The following is a 23,811-nucleotide window of genomic DNA, read 5'->3' on the forward strand; positions in this document are numbered from 1 at the left end:
CCTCATTAACAGGGGCTGGTGTGGTGTGACTGATGGGGGAGCCTTGCCTCACTACTTCAAAAGCTGGGATAAAAGTCCTGCTGGGGGTGCAGCTGGGTTTGGCTGAGTTACGCTTTAAGCTTGGCCTAGAGGACCCTGCAGGGCATGTGAGCTCAGCCTGGGTGCCCAGGAAGCTCTACTGGTGGTGGGGCAGGCAAGAAGCTGGCAGGCAGCACGGTCTTGGGCATAAAGCACATCACCGTGCAGACAGCAGCCAGCTGCTTTGCTTGTGCCCATCGCTGGGCAGAGGCAGTGCATGGCACTGTCGCCCCACATGACAGTGGGGTTCAGTGGGGAGTTTATCACCTTTCTCACAGCAAAATTGATGCAGGGGCTGCCTGGGGCTGAGCAGGTCTCAGCCTGTCTAGAAAGGCTGCCTCTTGGTGTTGAGTTGTCTGGTTGTCTTACTAACAGCAACAACCCTGACACTTGTCTGCCACCCAAGTAAGAGCTTCCTCCTCCTGCCAGCTCTCCATCCCCACCTTTACCTCTTACACTGCTCCCTTTCTGTGGCAGCGTGTGCTGAGCAGTTACAAGCCAGTCATGCAGGCATGGCTCTCTCTTAAACATGAAGCCAGCCAGCCCTGGGGTGCTTTTCACGAACATGAGCTCTGGCTCCCTGCCTGCCTCTCCCTGCAGATGGCTTTACCCCTGCTCCTGCTGCCCGCTCCATCCCTGGGCAGCAGCATGTACCTGGTGGGGGCAGCCACTGGCTGCATTGGTCCCAGCTTTGTCCCTCAGTTGCAGATGAGCTGGTTTGAGTCCTGGTGGTTATTTCTGACAGAGGATGCCATCTGGCTGCCTGATCTCTCTGCTCTCACCTTGGCATGACTTGCTGGCACCCAGCCCCATTGCTCGGCATTGAACCAGGGGGCTGCTGTCTGGGCATGCCAGCCCGCAGCTCTTCAAGGGGTTTTGTGGAATCTGGGCTGGTTTAAAGCTGCCCTGTAGAAATGAGAGACAAAAGGCCTTGGACACAGCACGCTGTGTCCAGGCACCATTGATCTCTGTCCCCAGTCATATGTAAAGCTGCATCTTTCCCTAGAAGCAGGATATAAGGCTCAGAAGTGGGATATCTGGCTGATGCTCAAGCCCAAACATTTCAGGAGTAGGCAGCATCCCTCTCACCTATGACACCCTGTGACCCCGCTGGTCAGTGAAATTCCCTTCGCTTTGCTGCCCTGGGTGCTGTGAAGTCCTTCGCATCTCCTACCCTCAGCTGCCATCTTTTTCGCAGCAAGGAAAAGCCGGCCCTTTGGACCAGCTCCTCAACAACTGTTGCTTTTCCTTGCCAGTAAATCTCACCCGAAGAAGCCACTTTGATCAATGCGCTTGGATTTCAGCCTTCAGCCTTGATCAAGGCAGGGGGAGGGACAGAGTGAGTACCCACGGGCTCTTTGGAGATGGTCTAGAAAACTAAGCTCATTCTCCAGGAAAAAACCTGCTTCATCGTAAGAAGCAGTGCTGTCAGAATAACAGTGAACCAGGCAGGCAGAGGAGGAGGAGGAAGGCTGCATGGTTCCCAGGGCCTCAGCTGGGCTGGGCCAGGTATGGGTCCAGCAGTGATGTGATGGTGTTGCTGCGAGGCTGGAGCTACTGCTGGGTGAGGGCAGGAAACCATAGCTTGGGAGGCACAGTGGGGAGGGTGAACGTATGCCTCCCCCTACTCTTAGTTCTGCTGCAAACCCAATTTTCAATATGTGTTCACTTTTTGACTCTCCCACCTTCCCCAACCAAGTGGGGTTGAGAAAGTTTTCTGAGCTGAGAATGGGTTATATTTGCTTCCTTGGGTCAGTGATTTCCTTCTCATCTTTAACTGGTGGGATCGGTGCTGCAGGTCGGATGTTATGGACCTGAGGACAGCTCTGGAACAAGAGCAGAGGGGGAAAAGGCATCCCCGCGCCAGCTGTGGTCTGACCATTTCAGCCATAAGCTCTTTGTGTTGAATGAAAGGATGATAAGGTCAGAGCCTCTGGTTAATGGCAATTAATGGCCAGCAGGAGACCTCCAGGGGCAGCTTTGTTTCCCCTACCAGTGCATAGAGGAGCACCGTGTCAGCAACTCCAGTGGGCACAGGCCCCTCTCTGGGTTGCATTACCTGGGAGGGGAGCAAAAGATGGAACAGAGAAGCAGAACCTGGAGGCTCCCATGAGCAGGTGAAAGCTCTGGCCAAGAATCACCCTCCAGCACTGTCCTTCTCCCCCCTCTGGCAATCCTCCTCCTCCTCCTCTGTTCCTACCTCTGCTCCCTCTTCTCCTGCTGTCGCCTTCCTCAGGTACACACACATGCGCTTCTTGCCTTTCCTTTTGGCTACAGATGGTAGGCAGGAAAGCCAGCCAGCCAGATGTGTTTTTCATAGCTCCCAAGCCAGGCATAACTAAACATTTACATTTATTACCAATTAGAGGGGAAACAGACTGTAGTTTTATGTACTGTATATGTCTGGATATATTTCAGTTTGTGACCTTACTTACATCCCCCCCAGCAACTAAATCTCTCTTGGCTGGGAGCAAACCCCTGGAAAGCATCCACAGCACCAGATCCCATCCCAGCATCCCATGTCCCTCTGACTGGGAGATGATGTGGATGCTGTAGCAGCCCTGACACTTGGTGAGCACCAGCTACTTTGCAGGCAGCTGCAGAAAGCCTGTGCAGGGGTTTGCTCCTGGATGATGCTGAGCACCCCTAGCGCCACAGGTCTGCCACATCCCCAGGGGCAGGGATTGCCATGGAGCCTGGCCTCTGGCAGGAGCCGTGTCCGTTAGCCCTGCGTACAGATTTACATACAGTGTGGCTGCCAGTCTGTGGCTTGCAAGTGCCCAAAGCCGCGGTTCCTCAGCCAACTTCACAGCAGCTTTTGGTGATGTTTGAGCCCACAGTGAAACACGAATAAATCCATAACCAGACTTCAGGCCTTACTGAGAGCAGGAAAAGGGGAGAAATAAAAAGTGCATGGTGGTGGTGATGTCCCAGTCTGTTACCAGCATGGTCACTAAGGGTCTGACATCCGAACAAAGACCAGATCCTGCTCAGCAACGGTCTGGCCCCAGGGTGGTCACCACAGTACAGTGTCATTGCTTGCACTGCTCATCTCTGCGAGGCCAGCAACTTAGCCAGAGCTGGTTTGAGCTCAAGACAGGATTTGCATGTGACCAGCTAGCCTTGGACAGACTGATGGACTCCCACTCATGTGAGGATGAGGACTTGTTCTATGGGTTTGCTACACATGATCATCAGCTCTCAATCCTGCTTCTAGGCAATGCTTAAGCTGCAAAGAAAATGTTTCAGTCCCCTTCCTCAGGCCACCATCCCCTGGGCAGGAGAGGAATGGAGAAATGTGCTGTGGGGACATATTGGACAAGGGTGTTCTTTAAACAAGGCTGTTCCACATCCCCCCTGGTGCTGGGAAAGTGCCCATCCAACACCACCCCTGCAGCAGCCCTGTTGGGATGCAGAATGCCTCAGCCACTGGCCCCTGCTTAGCCTGCCCATGCCTCCCCCATCCTCCTCCCAGCAGGTACTGAAGCCGTCAATTCAAGCTGCAACATCCCAGTGCCTTCCTTGCTCCCAGTTTTTACCCGGAGGGTGCCCTGAACTCTCCTGCAGTCGTGTCTGAAGCTCACCTCTGTCTGTGTCACCTGGATCCCTGCGCACACCTCTGCTGTTGCTCAGGCAACAACCTCTGGGTTGGATGCCCCTCCTCTCTCCAAGATGCTGCAGCTGGGGAAGCATCCTAGACAAGGAGGGAAAGCCATGGGCAATGCCATACAGCAGTTACATACATCCCTCTGGCTGCTGACGGGGATGCCAGGGGGATTTATTCCATCACAGGGGGACTTCAGAAATGCAATATTTTATTGGAAGCCTATTAAAATGTTCAAACAGGCAATTAAGAGAGGGACAATGTTGCTGTGTGGGATGGCAGCTGATGCAAACTGAAGCAAGGTGGGGGTGGATTGCTCACCTGAGCAGGGAGAGCCATGGCCTGGCATGGCCACAGGGCCAAGGCCAACTCTTTCAGATAAGGAATAAATAAAGCTGAGAGGCTGAACTGGGGAGTTACGAAGAGCTGCAGTATTTTGGCAGAGCTATTGGAGAGTGAAAAGGATGAGCTCTGGGGAGGAAATAGTCCAACCCAGCCTCAGCGTATGGTGGATCTGTTGCTTGTGCCCCCCCCCATGCTGGGGGGCAGCATCCTGCCTTTATTTGGACAGGGTGCCCCAGGTACAGGCAGGACCAAGGATGCCACAAGCCTTGGCCACCAGCCTTTGGTCCCTTCTAGAAAGGAGCTGACACAGGGATGGGGCTGCATATGAGCCCTTATCCAATAAGAGCTGGGGAGGAGCCAGACAGGAGGTGTCACATCACAGCTTCATGCGTGGATTTGTCCCATCATCATGCTAATCAGCAAATGCAGGTGATGGTTTAGTGAGAGAACTGAGCTTAAGGTTAGAAAATAGTAACTTTTTTCCCTCCTCCCTTAACTTTGCTGCAGTGTGACAGGGTGTGAGCTCTTGGCAGCTGGGATGGTAAATGTTTTTCCATGTGATCTCATGATTATTAATGGATTTTAGCACTTAACAAAGTAGAAATTGGGAGATAAAAGCTATTAGAAACTAATTTGGGTAATCAGTGATCTGTTCCCCCAGGAGCCTTCCTGAGGGCAGTGCTCCCAACACCACTGCTGAGGCACAGGAAAGAAGGAAATCTCTTTTTCACTGGGTTTCATGGGCTTTGGGGGAGGCTCTTGATTTATGGCTGATGAGGAGATGGCTTGGATGGAGCAGGCATGATCTGAGCATTGCTCTTCTCCCAGCAGCCTCCTGGGATTTATAGGGTTTCACATCCCTGGACACTATTTGGGTTGGTTTATATGCCATATTTTTTTTTACTGTTATTTTGGTGAAACAACCATAGAAGCTAGTTTGGGAAAACAATGTGGGAAATAAATCCTGGTGGCACAGGCTTTCCCAGTGATGAAATGTGCTACAGGTGGAGAAATAGGTCCCTGAGATGCTTTTCTCCTTCAATTCCCATCTCCCTGAGTGGATCAATAATGCCAGGGGCAAGGAACTGTCATGGGGCATCGTATCAAGGGAAAAGCTGGAAGGTGGCAACTGATGTAGTACCCACTGCTAATTTCAAGGCAGATCAGCTGGGAGGGTTTGTGTGTCCTCATACGGAGCAGGAGCAGCCTGATCTCTCTCCTTCTGTCTGCCCATGATCCAGCGTCTGCTCCTGGCACGTGCAGCAGGAGCAAACGGTCTGTCATGCAGCTTTGTTCTGGTTGTTTTCTCACAGAGCTTTGCCCTCCAGGGAGATCCTTCTAAAATGCACCATCCATCTCAACCCACTGCCCAGGAGCAGAGCCAAGAGGTCCCTCCCCTGGGAGCAGTGTCCAGGGGGCAGCTGGGCCATGGGTTGAGGGTCCAGCCCAGTGAGCTAAGTCCTGCACCCAGGCTGCTGGCTGTGAATCAGAGATGCCCCTGGCCCCAGTGCTGCTGATTTACACTGGCTGCGGTGGCATCCCAGGGCAGAGCACCCATATTTAATGGACATGGTACCATTGCTGGCAGCAGCAGCTCCCAGCTCTGAGCCTGGGGAGGAGAAAGCAATTTGCCATCAGCGGCTGCAGAACCCTGCAAGTTTCTCTGCTTGCAGAATGGGATGCTGTGACAGTATGTTATTTGATGGTGTCTAAAGTGGTCCTCAGGTTCTCCTTGAGAGTGGGGAGCAGCTGGGGAGCACTCGAGTTCAAGGGCTGGTGCAGGCAGTGGGGTTGCGTTGGTACTAATGGGTGGGTGAGGTTATGCTTTTCCATTTCTGCTTAAGGAGGAGGCAGTACAGAGGGAAGAAGGGAGCTGGGGAATTGGGAATAGACCTCCTGAGGTGCCCTGAATCTTGAGTCATCCTAGGTCCTCACTAAACTCCTGGCAGGGGACACGGGAGGGTGGCTGGGACCTCTCCTGCATGTCTGGGCTGATAGCAACCTCTCCCTGCCTCCTCCCCACGTGCTCCTTGCAGCCCTTTCTGCCTTCTTTTCAGACTGCAGCAAGAAGCTGAGGAGGAGGAGAAGGAGGAGGAAGGAGGAAGAAGATGAGGTCCTCATCATTTCAAGAGCCTGTTAATCGTCCCCCCATGCTTCCTAAGAAGTGGCCATTTACTGCAGGCCCTGTAAATCCTCTCCAGAGATGGAACACCAGGGAGCATGGCATGGGAGGATGAGAGCCCTTGATGGCTTTGAAAGAGACAGCAGAGAGCTGGAGCAGAGAGAAAAAATCCAGCCTACTGTCAGCAAAGGGAGAAAATAGACCGAAACAGAGAGAAACTAAAAATGTGCTGAAGCAGCTGATGACAACCCAAACAGCGGGAGAAGGCTCCTGCCTGCCAATTAACGAGGCTCTGGTGCTAATTTGCCACCTTGACTGCACTTCTGAGCCTGTCAGGAGAAGGGGAAAAAAGGAAAAGATGAAGCTAAAAGAGATGGTGAGGTTCCGGTGTGCCTTGTGGCTACACAGATGTCGCTGGGCTTCAGAGAGGTGGGGGAAGCAAGGGGGTGGTGGTGAACCCCCCCTCCACGAGCCTTGAGCTGAAAGAGAATGATGGCAAGTCTCTGTGGGCTTGTGTGTGGCAGAGCTGCTCCTAGCCGTGGCACTACCCAACCTGGGCATCCTGGTTGCCCAGGAATAGCATCCCATGGTCTGGTTGGTTAGATGGGAGAGTAAGTGGTGATCCCATGTGCTTCCAGGGGCATTTCTGGTACCTGTGGACAAACTGTGTTACATGGAAGAAGCTGGAGCAGCGCTGTGCCGGGGCGGAGAGGTCTGCAGGCAGCTTGCTATCGCCTGCCTCCCCCAGAAATGCTGTCAAACAGCAAAACAGCTCTGTTGGCAGCTGCCTGGTGGTTATGTGTGGCTGACAAAGCTGGAGGAGCCCTCGGCAAAATGCTCGGCGTGAAGCCTCCCGCCAAGCAAATCATCTGATTTCCACTTCTTGCCCATCCTGCAGCCTGGACCAAGAGGGCAGGGACTGCAGGGATGAATTTCAAGCAAAATCTGCACCAATGTGCTGTTTGCATGAAAAGAAAAAGAGTATCTGCCAGCAAAGTGTGTTACCTGAAGCCTCCCCAACCCTCCACCCTTTCCTGGGGATATTTCACCCCTTGTGTGTCACATGCTCTTCTCCCAGGCTGACAGCATCAGCTGGGAGCTATGAGGAGGATAACTCAGGTGGGCTAGAGCAGGGATGCAGACTTGGCCCCAAAGCCTCTCTCCATCCTGGCAAAACTATCCCTGCTATTGAGGCACAGCCTGATACGGAGATGCTCCTGGCCATGAGGCCAAAGGCAGCACCTCATGACAAGCAGGGCTGGAGGATCAGCAGGTGCTGTGGAAAAGGGGTAAAAGCACTGGGGGGTAAAACCAGTGTAGGTTGGATAGCTGGAACTGTGAGGGTTTTTGATTCAGGTGTAGCCAATCACAGCCTAACATTGGCTGTCTTGGGGCTGGGAGATGGAGGTGGGACCAACCCACACCTGGAAGCCACAAGCAGGAATGCTGAAGGAGAGCACTGTGGATAATCCAGTCCTGCTGCCAGGGCTGGGGGGTGAAACAGCCCGGCCTTTCCCCAGCCTCCTTTTCCCTGGCAGAGCTGCTAAACAAACGTGTCTGGAGGGAACTGGAGTGTCTGCAATCAAGAGAGTGAGAAGCTCAGCTTGTTATTTAAGAAGCAGCTTTCTGGCGTTCATGCTGCGGAGAATATTGTGTAAATGCAGGAGCTTGCAAACCAGATTCCAGGTAAGGATAACCACAAACACACCAGCTTTTAAGACCGAATGGGTTTGACACTGAATTCCTGGTTCAAGGTGGCATGATGGCTTTTTGCACCCCGAGGCCAGATCCTGTTGGTGCCGTGCAGCAGTGACTCTCCAGCCAGCCCTACTGGTACTGGAACTGTTCTTTGCAGGGGAATGTGCTGCAAGGTAATCAGATGCTGACCTCTAGTTATTAACCTCATCTTCTTAATCACCTCCATTGAGTGCCTTAATTGCTGAACAGGGATGGGAGGACCCAGCTGCTTCCATCCGGGATTAACATGCAGCCTGGCAGTCCCTTTGCAGGGGGCTGGAGGGCACAGTGCTGCTGCTGCTGCTGCTTTTCCTTTGATTCACCCACTTACCCTGGAAAAAAGTGCAGGTGGCTGTACCAGAGTACAGCAATTTATCAGCAGAATCCAGGGAGCCATCCCATCCTTTCCTTCACTCAGGTAGAGAGGTGGTCCAGCCCCACGGCATGGGGCCCTGTGGCCAGGGATGTGCTTGGCATCGCTGTCCCTCCTCACCTGCTAGCCCTTGCATTGCCAATGGGTGCTTTGCTGAGAAGGTGCTGTGCTAGCTGCTGGGCTGAGAATGCCATACACAGCCTCATTCCTGATGGGCATCTAAACCAAGTGCCAAACCCAGTGCTTTTGGGCAAGACATGATGAAATCTTGCTGGGGGACTGCAGGAAGGGGAGGCTGAGCATACAGAGTTGATGGCACATCCCAACATCTGCCTGCCTGCCCCTGCCTTATCTTGCATTAAATTGAACGTAAACAGCCTTCATCTGCTTCTGTCCCCACGCATCATCAGGGCATCACCTGCTGCCTCTAGAGCCAGCACCATGGTGGAGAAGCCTGGGGTCAGTTCTCCATTGTGTGAAAGCTGCTCCACCATGTCTTGGTCAGGGGCTCCTTGAGATGCTGCCAGACATCCTAATGGCTCTTGCATTCATGTCCAGGTGACTTCAGGATGTGTGACTGGTTAAGCATGCTGAAAAGCATGGCAGGAAATGCTTTGGCTGGAGGAGACAGGATAGAGCAGAGGAATGTTAGCCTGATGCATGGCCCACATGATGATGGGGAGGAGTGATGTGATGGCTCAGAAAGATGTGTAGCAAAAGCCAAAATAATCTTTCTAGCTGGGAAGCCTCCCGGCAGCAGGAGCACACAGCACTAGCGGCCCTCCCGCCTATACCCTCCCCATCCCTGGGCAGATGTCTGCTGGCTCCCCCCAGGGAGCTGAGATGATGGCTTTGACTTCTCATTTCCTCCTGGTGTGTTTAATTGCCTGTTTTTTTCCTCTTTAGGAGTGGGAGACAAGGGAGGAGATGTGAGCAAAGGAAGACAGATGTATGGAGAAGTCCAGGTGACAGATGAGGGATGCTATAACCACAATAGCTAGCCTGATGGATTGATAGATTAGACAGGGAATATAAATAGCAATCATCTACCCCCATTTTATTTTCCTCTCACCTATCTCTTGATCTCTCCTGGTGTTATTTTCCTCCTGCTTATCTCTTTATCTGTCCAGTCTGAGGATGGAAGAGAGGGGTAACAGGCTGGTGACAGATGCAGGATGGATGAGTTCAGGCTACCGCTGCTTCTGCAGCATCCAACCAAGCAAGTTTTGCCAGCTGGGGAGGATTAGGAAGCAGACTCTAATCTGCACACTGATACACTTTTGCCCACCTCTTCTTTTCCCTGTACCCTGCTGCACCCCCTGCTTTCAGGATGCTGTAGGCTGGAGGATCAGCTCCTTCCTCTCTCTGCACTGTCCTCAGCCAAGAAAGTGGGGCAGCTGCCGGAGCGGAGAGCTCCACTTGTCTGGATACCCAGCGTTTCCATCTGACAGCCGGGCAGTGCCGCTGCTTGATATTCTGGTCAGGCACCGAGCACGGTGGCAGCAGCACTGGGAAGGAGGGAGGGATCCACGCAGCAAGGGAAAAGCCAGGTCCAGAGATGACAGTAACTGTTTGGGTGTTTTTTCTTTAATCTCCGTTGGTTTTGGTTGCTCTTTTGCTCAAAAAAGGCATTATTTAAAAAATATATTAAACAGATACATTTTACTAATATGTCTCTTGGCTGGAGCCACTGACAAGAAATGACACTCCCCAAATAAACAGGCTTAAAAAAATCCCTCCCAAACAAAACAAATAAATAAATACATAAATAAAACTTTTTTTTTCTTTTCTTTCTTTCTTTCATTTTAGGTTTCTCTTTCAGGTAAGGAATTGTGGCCCAGAGGTCTCTGCCAGTGTCAGTGACTGCAGTGTCCCTGGGGCAGGTGCCAGGTCCTTCCCATGCGAGGAGTGATGATGCCTCAGTAGTGCAGCAGGCACAAGAGGCCCCAGTGGAGATCTGCCGGGTATCAGGGGCCTACAGTGCGGTGTCCCCCTGTGCCCATGTGCACAACTGCAGGAAGGACCACAGAGGATGCAAAAGCGAAGGCATCATATAAACCTCTCTTAAAAAGACTACAAAAGTTGGGGTGCTGAGGATCCACTGCTGGAGGATCCTCATGGCAGGTTGGGCATCTGCTCCAGCTAGACCAGCAGCTGCCTGTGGCCAAGGCACATCCCTCCTGACCATTGGCATGTCCCCTCAGCCACCGAGTGGCTGTGCTGGCATCGTCGCCATGCTTGGAGCCAGTTTGCGCTGTGTGAGCCATCCCTCCTCCATATTCCTGCTGGTGTCCTCCATCCGCTCAAGCCCTGTGTCTCTTTGGCCAGTCGCTGGATGTACTATGGAAGCACGCGGTTGGCACTAAGGTAAGGCCTTGATTTAATTTTTTAGGGTAGTTATTCCTTTGCTCCTCCCAGGAGTCCTTTCTCCCAACCCCCTCGCTCTGAGATCGGAGCGGCCCTGGCTGTTAGCTGCACAGCTTGCCCGTCTCCTGCTCTAGTGCGTTGGGCAACTTGGCATTGAAGGCCCTCAAAGAAGACTGGATCCTTGCCACCTCATTGTTGGCCAACTTAAGCCTGTGCCGGAGCAAGCAAGTGAAGAGGTCAAGGCGGGTTTTGCCAGGGGGTGACAACCTGTTTACCCGGTCCCTGATCTCCAACAGCTGAAGCATGGCTGAGTCCTGGGAGCCCTGTGTATAGGGGTAGTCCAACTGAAGTATCAGGTCACGAATAGCATCTGGCTCAAAGGGCAGGCTGTAGCCAAAGACTTGCAAGCTGTTGATCTTCATGTACCCCAGATTCTTGGAGGGATCTGCCATCTCCAAGGGTTCATAGTAGATTGTCTCGTTGGAGCTGTCATCCAGAGACTTGATGCGGCTCCGCAAGTAGACGTGGACTGTTTCAAAGAAGGTCTTCCACTTATTGCCCAAAGTGAGCGTCCAGTTTTGGCATTGGGCAGAGGCATCTACATTAGTCCTTTCCCAGTCTGGGAAGCTGCCTTCATTGACGGGCATGAACCAGCTCTCTGAGTGGCTTCCGCCGAAAGGATTGACATAGATGGCCATGACAGGCTCCAGTGTGCTATTCTTGGTGAGGCAGATCTGCAGAGAGAGTGCCAACATCACGTGAACCAGCCCGGGCTTGTACTTGTTGCTCTTCAGGGTCAAGAGCATGCGTTTCCTCCAGGAGGGGTCGAACCAGCTCCCCAGGCGCATATCATTGCTGATGAAGATGGAGTGCACCTCGATGCGGCTGTCCCGTTTCTGCAGGAGGTACTTGAGCTCCAAGTCCTGCAGGTCTGTCTCCAGCCCCAGGTAGTGCTCCAATGAGTCGGCCACCTGGGGGCGGCAGAAGCCCTGGGTGAGCACGTAGCCGTGGTTGCAGGTCCCGCAGCGGGTGCTGTTGTCCTCGGCACAGCTGGCACAGGCTGGCCCGTCGCCCAAGGCACACGGGATGGACCCCTGGCAGGACGGCTGCTCGGAGGGACATGTGCAGCTGTGGCTTTCTTCCAGGAAGGTCCCAGGCACAGTGGTCTCGCTGCAGTACAGGAGTGACTGTGCACGGCTCCACCAGTAAGGGAGGGACCTGGTGGAGAAGAGACACAGGAGGAGAGATGCTTACATGGCATCTTTCGGGTCATGATCGAAGGAATTTCCCTAGGGATGGAAGAGCTGCCCATCTTGTGGTCACTTTTCTGCACTGCCTATGGCATTCCATGAATAAAGCCCCATTTTCCACCTCTAGGCTTAGACTCAACTTCTCAGGGTCACATTCCAGGGTGGCACGGCTGCCCCTGCTGCCTGCTTGCCCCCAGGCATCCCTCCGGCAGGGCAGGGCCTCTTAAAGCCCCAGCCATAGGTGGACTCTGGGTGTAAGCCTCCCTCAGGACTCTGAGCAGCGGTCCCCAGTGTGGGGTAGGGATGCTGTGGTACACTACCTCTCCTTGGGCAGCTTGAAGCGAGGTTGCCGGTGGCAGCGTTTGCTGAGGTTGAAGAGCCGCCGGATGAGCCGGTGGGTTTTCCTAGAGAGCAGTTTCAGGCTGGTGCCCAGCTGCTGGTAGCGATGCTGAACATCCAGGTCCATGGCCCAGAAGTGGGAGATGGCCGTCCTGTTCAGGAATCGGTCCCCAGGAAGCCTCTTCACCAGGGCCTGAAACTCCTCTGCGCCGGAAGAGAGATGGTGTCAGCAGACCCATGGGAGCAAGTGGCACAGGCAGGGCTGGAGGCAAACCCCCTCCACCCAAACTCAGGTCTTCACAGTGTGACAACCGCTCTGAATCCTTCCCTGGAGCCCCACCACCCAGCCTGGGCTGCTCCCAAAGGACAAATTGCAGGGAAGGAGATGCTTTGTGGGATGTCCTTAGCCTCACCTGACTCCTCGAACTGGCTGTGGTGGCTCTCCCAGGCTCTCCGGAGCTGGGCCAAGCTGCTCTCCAGCGCCTGGATGTCAGCCTCGGGGCAGTTGCAGCGGGGGAATGCAGGCTGGCACTGGCAGCGGCAGTCGCTCTGGTGGCACACCAGCTCCCCAGCCGAGCTGCAGGCAATGTAGCTGAGGGCAGCTGCCACAAACCTCTCCCGCAGATAAGAAGGGAGCACCATCTGCAGCCCTGCAAGCAGGAAGAGCCCCAAGAGCATCAGGGCCTGTGTTGTGGAGCCCCTTGAAATCATTGTCTGGGCAAGGAGGGACTGAGCCTTCCCGCTCCCCAGGCTCCCACCCTTACATGATTATCATATCAATTTGCCGTGGAGCCACTTGTCTGGGCTGTGCATCGATCTTGGCTCCTCTTGGCAGAGGAGCGACAACCTCATCCTACCCAGCTTTGATTATTTTCATCCCCTCTCCTCCCCAGCTCCTAAATTAAAAGCAGGATCTTGAGCCAACATCCTGCTCTGCGGCCCCCCGTGTGCCCACAACCATCCCACAGTGGCACTTGTCCATCACCACGTCCCCACCAGCCCAGCCCTACCTTGGAGCTGCACTTTGTTCTCAGGGCTCTGCACCAGGACGGAGCTCACCGAGTCCAGGTTGTCATAGTTGCTACAGCCAAGTGGCCCTGTCCGTGTTTCAGTCACCTAAGGGGAGACCCACAGGTGGTCAGGGACACGGGAGGGGACCCAGAGCACGTGCCACCCCACTGAAAGTGCTGCAGATAACCCCTGGTGGACTTGCCATGCCCCACTCCTCAGAGCAAGCTTGGAGAGGAGGATTAATTGCCTGCTAATTGGCTTGCTGACAGGTGGCAGCCCTGCCTACAGCCCTCTGAAAAATGTGCCTGCATTAGCGTGCCCAATTTCCCATAAATAACACAAATGTGCTAACTTTGCCTGCTCTCCCCCTCTGGCTGGTGAGGTGCTGCTGAAGGGGCCGCTGTCTCCCGGCGCTGCGTTCTCCCTTGCGCCCTCGCTTACCTTGATGGCGGCGGTGGCGATCTGGATGTGGTGGAGCCGGCGCAGGGTGCTCTCCCGGTCAATGAAGTAGGACGCCGCCAGCTGGTGCAGGGTCTCCAGTGAGACCCCCGAGCTGTTCCCGGCCACCCCGGTGGGCTCTGCCCTGCGGCTCAGCTTGCGCTTGTCCACAAAAATGGTCAGGGACTCCTCTCCTGGGGAGGACACGCAGTGCTTTGGGTGCTGCCGCCTCCCCCATTCCCCTCCTTGACCGTATTTCTCCTGTAGTGCCTATTTTCCCACCCTCTCTCCTATGCACTCTGTCTTGTGCAAGGGAAGTGAGCGGGCAGCAAGCACCCACCAGCGCTCACCTCCCAGCGTGGCGGCGAGCAGGAAGTGTGTCCCATACTTTCTGATGAGGCTGTCGGTGATCTGCTGAGCGCTGGGTCGGCGTCCCAGCAGGCGGATGTTGCGGATGAATTCGGGGGCCAGTGGAAGCGGCAGGCTGAAGAAGTCTTTCCTCTCCAAGGCCAAATTATTCACCTTCCAACGAGCAAACTCTCTGCGGGATGAATATGGCAGTGAAGAGAGGGTTTGAAGCGGGTCCAGCTGTGCCACATGCACACTGTTCCCTTCACTGTTCACAGCTTCCAACTCAGGGCAGGGGGGACCACCCCAATCTCCCCACTGCTCCAGCAGAGGTAAAGGATCTGTTGGGCTCACCAGCTATAGATCCAGTCAGTACAAAAGAAACATCCCTCCCTAAGCCATTGATGGAGATAATGAACTACAAGCAGCGGAGATACCTAGTACTGATTAATTAGGCGCCTCCGGCAGGCATTAATCACAGCCCTGCACAGGACCAGAGCCTTTTTCAGGCTGCTGGGCTTCCTGGGCCTTGTCCATCCTCCATCCTCGTGCCAATGGGTCTGGGTGAAAATCTAACATCTGGGCTTCCATAGTTGTAAGTCTTAGCACCATTCTGTAGCAAGCTGGAGGCACTGGGATGTGGTGGGGCTGGTGGTGGGTCCCCTCATAGCCCCCAGACACTGTGAATGTGCCCCACCGGGCTCCCGGTATCACCCAGTCCCACGGCGGAGCTGCCAGCCTGCCACTGCCTGGAACAACCAACAGCCCGTAAGCAACTAGAGACTGATTTCAGCCTAATCTGTGGCATTTTGCTCTAATTAAAACCAGGCCTTGGCTTCAGACAGTTTAATTAAGGGCTGGGTGGGAAAGGAGGGAGAGGGAGGAGTGGATGGCTGCAAAGGGAGGGGCTTGACGCGTGCTGAGTTGTCTTGCATCATGGTTTTTGGGCCCACAAAGCAGAATGTTAGGACCAGGAGTGGAGTGGAGGCAGGATCCTGCTCTTCCCTTTGCAGGCATGCTCCCTGAGTGCTGGGGCACAGAGTGCTGGGTGGCCAGGAGCCCTGCACCAGTTCCCCCCGCCCCATCCCATAGTCAAAGCAAGCCCTGAAGGCTGCTATCTGGTTCTTTGCTTAGAAGAAGTTCAAGCCAGCTGCTGTCCTTCTGGCTGCTTTTTCCCATCCCACCACCATCACCAGCAGCATCCCTGGAGGATGCGGGTCCCTCGGCATGGTAGTATCTGTGCGTAGGAAAGTGGCAAAGAGAGGAGAGGAGCTCTCTGCGGGTCCTGGGCTGCATAACAAGGCTGGCGTCCTGGCATTTACGTCAGATTCCCTGGGGGAGAGCAGCTGGGTTTTACTCCACTGCTGGAAACCCCCAGGGATGGGCACCAGTGAGCAGAGGAAAGGAAGAGGGCTCATTAGCAGAAGGTGACAATTATCACCCGGAAGTGGTGGAGTGGGTTTCCCATGCTGGCTGTCATGAGGTGGCTCTTTACTGGAGCCAGTGGACCCTGCTGTTGCTGAACCTGGTTCTCTAGTGGCAAGAACCAACCCCATCCAGCATTGGCCCCTAAACCTGCAGCATCCCACTGCCACAGTTCATGGGATGACAGCACTGGGAACATGCCAGAGAGTCAGTCAGGGTGACTTTTTGTGAGCCTTAGCCACATCCCAGCCCCAAATGGCTGGCAGTCCAGGCAGGCTCACTGATTTAGCACAGAAATGTGTGCATGCAAAAGTGCAAAGAAGTATTCCTCCATGCCTCTCACCACAAGCATTGATCCCATCTCAACCTGTGCATCAGATCACTCCCAGCTTAGGCAAATCCTGCCTGGAGCCGATCCCAGCCATGCCATGAGCATCTTGTGGGGCTGCTGTTATATACCCTGGGAAAGCTGCATCTCACGTGCACCCATCTGCTGACTCTCCTGATAGGCAGCTTCCTCCCATACACAGGGATTAATCAACGCTTGTGTGGATTAAAGCAGGTGTGTCTCCACTCTGCTGTACCCGCCACAGCCTTCCCACACCACAGCTCTCTCCTGGGGTGCCCATGGTCTCACCTGTAGATCCTGTACCTGGTGGTGAAACCCTGCCGGTAGCGCTCCATGAAATCCACGTAATCCTGGGCTCGGTAGAAGGGTCCCCGGTCGGTGAGGAGCCAGTCGAGGGGTGCCCGGCCGGAGGAAGAGGAGGATGACGATGAGGAGGAAGGGGTCGCCGGGGCAGCATGCTGCTGGGGCACCGTGCCACCCGCCCCATCGGCCACCCCCCAGCGGCAGCACGTGCTCAGGGCCAGGAGGGCCAGCGGCCATGGGAGCATCGGCAGGGGGCCGTCAGCGCGTGGGAGCTCCTGCCGCCCCATCCTGCTGCTGCCCAGCCGGCTTCTTCATTCTCTCACCCCGCAGCAATCCTCCGGGACAGCCCTGTCCTGCAACGGCACCGCAGGGAGCCCATAAGGTGCAGCAATGGATGCCCGCAGCACTGGGTGAGACGAGAGGTGCTGGCCACTGTTTAAGTTAAATTAAATCGTGGCTACTGGCTGTTTGAGGCATTTCTGCCTTTCTCTCAGCTGTGCGTCAGCCCGGTGACCCAAGCTTGCTGCTAAGGAGTGCCCATGTGAGGTCGCCTGCCTCTGTGCCTTGCACTTTGAGGATGCCTGTCATGAGCACATGCAGCTCATTTCAGCAGGGCTAAAAAATGATAAGCATGGGGAACTGGAAAAAATGGGCCTCTCCGGGTATGGGTTGAGCTGCATGGGCCTGGTGTTAGGCTTTCCTTTGCCTTCTGCCAGTGGCTGGCTGGCTGGGCTAATCATGGTGATGTTTTGACTGCAGTTGGTGTTTATCTCAAGCCAAGATCTTTCTGCTCTCATAAAGCAGGGTGCAGTATCTGCAGGAGTAAAGATGGAGCTTCTGGCCCCAGAGCCAGAGCCTGAATTTGCAGGTAAAAGTGGCAGACAGGAAGCTGCAAGGTCCAGCAGAACTGGGGTGAGACAAGGTGTCTTGCTGGGCAGCAAGAGCTGTTTGAGTAAAAATGAGGACCCCATCATGCAGTGCATCCTGGGGAGGTATTTTTATTTTGGGCAGGTGGCCAGCTGGGGACCAGAGCACAACTGCTCATCCCTGCTGAGCAAACACCAGCCCTGTGTTATCCCGGACGGAGCTTTGCCATGTGAATCATCAGGCTTTAACATGTACGATTGTTTTAATTTTTTTTCCCTCTCTCTTGTTTTTGAATCCTGAAGGGTGGGTGCCCTTTGATTATGCTTTCTCAGCTTCTCACTCAGCCTGCAAGGCTGGGGCCCTGTTAATTATAAACAGAAGCTGAGATTTTCACATCACCAGATTGGGGATGCCGGGGCAGCGGGGTGGGCAAGAGAAGGCAGGAGCAGCAGGCAAGGCTTTTCTGTCTCCTCTGTGCTATCTTTCCACATGTCACTCTGGCTTCTTCCAACTTTGCAGGCAGCCACATGACACCCCGGTCATTGCCTCCTGCTCCTGGCATGTGGAGTCTCCCCTCCAAATCCTGGCCCAAATGAACAGCCCCTATGCTGAGGTGGGAAAGCGGACTGGCAATGTGAGGGTGGTTTCCTTACTCTATGCCTTGGATGTTGGAGGGGGCATCTGTCCCCCCTGAAATACGTCAGGACTTGATGCTGGCTGCTCACAGAGCTGCTCGTGTGCTGCCACGTGTGAGTGATGGCTGAGCAGCTGAGGCACTTTGGCTGCTCTGCTTCCCTGCTTGCTTCCCTGCCTGCAACCAAAGCCGGGCAGGGGGAAGCAGGCACTGGGATGGAGCAGCTGCCTGAAGCAGGCAAGCACCTTGCTCTCCTCCCCAGGAATATCTGCAGATGCAATTAAAATTGAGGTGGCCTGGGGACCAAAGGAGCCTGCAAGGCTCAGGAGTAAACCCTCTTGTCCCCCTGCTGCCCGGCAGCCATAGGTCCTGCTGCTGGGCTCTATGGGATGATGTGGGGAGTGGGGACAAGCTGCCCAGGAGGTCATGGCGGGATCCAGGGTCCAACAGCAAACTCAATGGATTATTTAGATGCAAATCATGGGTTAAACGCTCTGTGACTTGGTACCTCTCCCATATAGCAGGGAGGAAAGCAGTCCTCTGGTTCTCGGCTGAGAAGCAGAGGTGAAAGCACTCTTTGAAGAGCATCTTTCTAAACATTGCTCACAGAAACACGCTGTTGGTAGCATTAAATATGGCTGTGCCAGCAAAACACCTTGCTGAAATAGCTGGTGTGCTAGGTAGCCTGCCTGTTGCACCATCAACAGGGTCTCATCCGCTGTTGTCTGTGGCTCCCGACCATCTCCAGCCAAGGTGGGGCTGGGCTGGCCCTCTCTCCCTCCACCAAGGTCTGTACAGCCAAGGGGATGATTTTCCACAATTGTGATGGGAAACTGGGCTCATTCCTCACCATTTCACCCCAGCACAGTCCAGTGTGGATGGTCTTGTGCCAGTCATGCTGCTGCCCTCCCCGAGGCTTTCCTCATGTAAATCAGGAGGATGTGGGAGCATCCTTCCTATGATTCAACGCACACAGGGGATATTCTTGAGAGACCAGGTAGAGCACTGTCTCTTCCAGCAAACCATCCTGGCTGCTAACAGCTTCCCACCAGCACTGATCAGCCTCTTGTCACCACCATGGCAGTCACCCCCAAGTGCCTTCCCCAAGAGAGGCTTCCTGTGCTGACCTTCCCTTCAAAACCCTCTCTCCTCACCCAGCACTGCAGCTCAAGGCAGCAGACCTGGATGATCATTATGGGGACAGATATTAAGGATGGAGCCATTTTGGGTCACCCCTTCTCTTAGGCTGTGGTCCCCAGACCAGCTAGAAACCATTTCAGCCTGCTCTATTGCCTTCCTTGGGGAGCTTGTTCTGAGATTCAAGGCTGAACATGGAATGTTTCGTTGTTGCCTCCTCATGTTTTATTATAGAGCAATAAAAATAGTCAGAATTGGGTATTTTCAGCACTTGACTGGTGCAAGCTGGTGCAGATCCAATGAAGGTCCCCTCCTGGTGTGCAGAGTCCCTCAAAGCAGCCAAGTTTCCAGCCTTGCTAAATGAGCTCTTATTTACACCTATCTCTTATTTACACCATGAGTGCTGGCAACTCTGAGGCAGCTCCTGCTTGGGGACAGGCGCTGACGCACATGAGCATCCTTCCCAACAGAGACTTGAAGCTCCAGGTCAGGCAGGAACAGGGAAGCCACAGTGGGCAGGAGAGCCTGCATGGGGACTATACAGAGTTACACAGCAAGCTTATACCTGAGCAGCAGCTTCCCTGCATCATTGTTACCTGGGCTAATTTATTTGCTTGTATCTACCACAAGTTATACAAGATAAGTACATGCAGAAACTGCTATAGCTCCGTATAGTCCCAAGTCCACACAGGTTGGGGGCTCTGCTGCTCTGCAGGGGCAGGGGCAATGCTTATCAGGGTGCACCTCTGCCTGCTCACACCAGCATCCTCCTGGGATGCTGGGAAGAGCAGAGCTCTTTGGAAATGAGTAACCCCCTCGACCTTACTACTGAAGCTAGAAATAACTTTCTAATCACTTTTCCTTGATCCAGAAGAATGAAGGTTTGATGAGAAGCATCTGACTACTTATTTTTTATTTTTGCTTTTTTTTTAGGGTTTTGCATCACTAAAGTTGGAAAACTTCCAGCTTGTTAATTTTTCTTTTTCTCCTCCCTCTTCTATAAAAAGAGTGCCAATGCAAATATTTTGGCAAACTTTCCCAAGACCACAACATCCTTTGCCAAGTATTCCTGATCTTATTGCAAGCCCTCTGTGTCCCTGTTGCCTGCAGCAGAACACCCCAATGTCCCTCCAGTGATGGCCGGCGCAAAGCCCAGGCTGGTGTGTCACGCGCTGCAACTTAAAAATAGCTTGTTGCAACTTCTAGAGGTACCCTTGAGATGGCAATGGGATTGCTTCTGCGGTGGGTGCCCTCATCCAAAACGGCTCAAGAGAGACCAAGACAGAATGATGTGAGGTTTGGATGAGGATGCTCATGTGCTCGGGTGAAGTGCAAAAGCCTTTCTCTACTACCCTTGGAGCTAGCGGCAACAGCAGCGATGTCCTGCAGAGTTATGCTGGGGTCCTGCCTGCTTCCATGCCAACGGCATCTTCAGAGCCACACGCTCCACCACTAATCAGGCTGAGCTCAATAATTAAGACATTAGCTAATTATCAGGGACATTAACATTGATTTCTGCCCTTTCATGCAGCAGGAGTGGATCTAGACACATAAACCGAGAAGCGTGTGCCGGGGAGAGCTGTGGTGGTATTTGCTGGGTGCTGTGGGGAAGAAAGGGACTCCAGACAGGTTCTGGCACTATACCCTGTGAATGCCGAACTGAAGACTGGAGCAAAAAAGCAGCATCTGATGTCTGTGCCCAGTGGAGCAGTACTTATCGGTGGCAGAGCTGTGGGACATGCCCAGCCATGGGGGCTAGTCCCTGGGGCACAGCAGGAACAGAGGTGCATCTGTGTGGGAGCTGAGAGCCACGGGGATGGATCTCGAGCTCCCTGGGGATGTCTTTTAGTGGGAAAGAATGTCAAACTTGACGACTGAGTCACCTTCTCATTAAACATGGGGAAGCTTTATCAAATTAAGGCCACTTAAAAGGAGTCTGGGCAGAGGCTAAGTGCAGTTTAGATTCTGAAGTGGATTGTCTCAGCTCAGTTGTGCCTATATGTATTCATGCAGGCACCCTGGCACCTCTTGCTCTGCCGCTTGCACCCCCAGGACAGACAATCCCAAAGGATGCTCAGCCCAGTGCTCTGAACCAGTGCCACCAACCTTATGTGGGGCTACCTACAGAGGACCTGCTCCCTTGCACCTAGCCCTGCCCATGCCGCTGCCTCCTCTGTCCCCCCAGCTCTGTTGTGGTTTTCAAGGATCTGCCGCCGCCGGGCTGTCATCCGCACGCTCCCAAGGAAGCGCCAGGGCCTCATTGATCTGTCGAGGTAATTAAGAGAGCGAGCCAGGCACTGCCGGAGCGACAGCAGCACAGTAATCGCTGGCAAAGTGGGCACGGCGGGGTGCTGTCAGCAGCCTGGCACCCAGCCTGCGGAGACGCGGCTCCAGGCAGCGAGCATGAGGACAGCCACCTCAGAGCCTTCCATCCCTGCCTGAGCGGCAATCTTGACGATCAGTATGGTGGCTGCGAACCAATTCTCTCTAGGCTTCTGCTAACCACCCTCTGTAGCCCATTCTGTTGCTATTGCTAAGTGACTTTAAATCACTGCCTTTCTCGAGCTCATGAGACTGGTTTTAAAACCTGCAAGACTTGACAACTTGGGTTCCTTTTATTAGCTTTTCTTCACATCCTCAAGAGCAAGGCACTTGAAGATGAGAGTAAAGGAAAATAGTAGAAAATCCCAGGACTCTCGGAGCTAAGGATTTGCATAAGACGTCAAATGAGATGAAGCCTGGGCTGCCATCAGGGGAGATAGCAGCTCCATGTATCGTGTCACACCAGCACCATGTGTTCTGCCCTCTGGCTTTGCTCACCCGAGACTTTCACACCCACGGGCAAAAAGCCTCTTAAAAGAGCAATGTGCAAAATACAAGTCCTCCCAGCATGGTGATGGCAGCAGTAGCCCTGGCTTCCCCTGCCTTGTGCTGAGCTCTCAGCCTGAAGCATCCCTGCAGATGGGTTTCTGGGGCTGGGCAAGAGCATCCCTGCACACGAGAGCTGTGGAAGAGTATTCCTGCAGCCCCCTTCCCAGAGAAGATGGCTCCTTATCTCATGATGGACCCTGCAAGCCAAGTATCAGCCTCTCACAGGAGCTGGATGAAAGCAGTTCAAGGTGATCACTGCTCTCTTCCATCCCTCACTTGCTTTCACACAGGTGGGCAGTGATGCACAGTGGTAGCTCAGCATTAGCAGTCCAGGGTAAATACGGTGGTGTGTGGTTGGTGCTGGGCAGAGAGAGAGAAGAGACCTGGGTTGTCAGAATGGGGCCACTCCCCTCCGCAGCCCCTCTCTGCTCCCCAGGTCTCGAAGCTGTCCCTGAATGCACCAAAGCCAGCTCTGCCTGGGAGAAGTGCAGGGACCTCCTTGCAACATCTCCGGGGCTGGTAGGGACCCCTCCTGGCTGCTGACAGAGGGGGGACACTGACATCTGCCGGCAGCTCCCTCCCCGACCCGCAACAGCACCCCGGCTCACCCTGCCTGGCCCCGCACAGCAGCGGGGGCAGCTCTGGTACCCGCCACCCTGCTCCAGGGCAGGCTCGGAGGGCGGCGACACAGGGGTCCTGCTAAGAAGGGGCAGGACAGGATGGACATCCCTGTGCTCAGACCTGATGCTCCCCAGCCGGGTGCTTTGAAGATCCAGAGTTTTATTTCCTACTGAAACAAATTAATGCTTAGAGAACGGAACTGGACCTCGCAGCCTGGGACCCCGCTCTCCTGGAGCGGCCAGCCCCGGCACCGCTCTGGGAAACACATGCAGCGCTCAAGGCGAGCAAACACCTTCTGAAAGGTGCCCGCTCCCGCCTCGCTCTCTTGCGAGAGAGCCCAGCGTTGCGGCGCTGGCTCAGTGCGTGCCCCGCAGGGGAGATGCGGGCAGCGCTTGAGGGGATATCGCCGCCGGTCCCGCGGCTCCGGGACGCCTCACACCGGCATCATCCTCGGAGCAGGGTACGCTGCACGAGCGGTAGGAGGTTTCCAGCAGCCCAGGTACCTTGTTTACCGGTAGCAGCCCCCCGGACCTGCTGGGACCCGCACCGCGGTGGCTCCCGTCCAGGAAGAGCTCGTTGCCTTTCTCTACACCTCTCTGCGAAGCGATCCCGAAGCACGAAGGCAACTTGACCAAGGTCACCGAGCAAGCCGTCGGCGGCAGAGCGGCGTCTCCACAGCTGCGCACGGCGGTACGCGGGATCTCCGCCGTACGCGGTCGCGGCTTTCCCCCTCTGCTCCCTCTCCTTCCCCTTTCCGCAAGCCATCGCACCCCCCCCCAGCAGGGTTCCCACGCCGGCTCACCCCCTTCCCCGACCCTGCAGACTTACCCCAGGCTCCGGCTCAGCACCGGCGGGGCACCGGCCGCCGCTCCATCCCGTCCCGTCCACCTGCTCTGCGCCTCAGCAGTCCCGGGCTCTGCCCCGCCGCCGCCTCCCGGCCGCCCCACAACGCCCCATCGCCGGAGAAGCCGGCGGCCCCCGGCGGCCCCGACAGCATCCCGCGACCGCGCTCCCGGCCCCGCACCGAGTCCCGCCGCTCTCCGCGGGCGCCGCCGCCGCCACCAGATAATATATGCAGGGGCGGCAGCCAATAAAAGGCGCCGCCGGCCTCCCCGCGCCATCCCATTGGCGGTGCCGTGCTCGGGGCGGGGTGGGGGACACGCGTGGAGCGGTCCCGGCCCGGCCCACCCACCCCGCCGCGGGGGTCTCCCATCCCCGCCGGCCCTTCCTGCTCTCCTTCCCGGCCCCGGAGCTGCGCGCCCCGCAGAAGGGCCGCGTGGGCCTCCCCGCGGTGCCCCGCAGGGGTTGCAGGCTAGAGGCCCCGGCAGGGCGCTGGCGTCGTCTGGACTTCAAAGGAGTCGTGGTTGTGCCAAATTACCCCATCATATACCGGTAAATGATTCACGAGGTTCGGGATGTGGATGTCGTGCATTGGAGCAGTCAGCAGGAGGACGTGGTTGGTGGCGCCGGATTTACCGTTCTCTGCTGGTTTAAAGTGTTTTACTTATCTGTATTTATTATTCACGCCTCCTGCCAAGCCCCTTGTTTGCTCCTCTTTGTGCAGTGTTAGATGTTACAGGGGCACTGCTCTT

The 23,811-nt window shown here is 55.0% G+C and overlaps 1 protein-coding gene across 1 annotated transcript; it reads right to left on the reverse strand.

Moving 5' to 3' along the window:
• Positions 1-9,830: 9,830 nt before the first annotated feature.
• On the reverse strand, positions 9,831-23,192 carry BRINP2 (BMP/retinoic acid inducible neural specific 2). Its single transcript, XM_061452041.1, has 8 exons — positions 23,048-23,192; positions 16,075-16,442; positions 14,015-14,205; positions 13,668-13,858; positions 13,226-13,331; positions 12,629-12,865; positions 12,197-12,419; positions 9,831-11,844 (listed from the first exon to the last, which is right to left on the reverse strand). Exons 2-8 carry the CDS (start codon positions 16,374-16,376, stop codon positions 10,728-10,730), a joined length of 2,367 nt encoding a protein of 788 aa, XP_061308025.1. The 5' UTR covers positions 16,377-16,442; positions 23,048-23,192; the 3' UTR covers positions 9,831-10,727.
• Positions 23,193-23,811: the final 619 nt, after the last annotated feature.

Source organism: Pezoporus flaviventris, unplaced genomic scaffold (genome assembly GCF_033815535.1).
Source record: "Pezoporus flaviventris isolate CSIRO_AGI_PZ_B2104156 unplaced genomic scaffold, CSIRO_AGI_Pfla_v1 ptg000013l, whole genome shotgun sequence".
Lineage (NCBI taxonomy): Eukaryota > Metazoa > Chordata > Aves > Psittaciformes > Psittacidae > Pezoporus > Pezoporus flaviventris.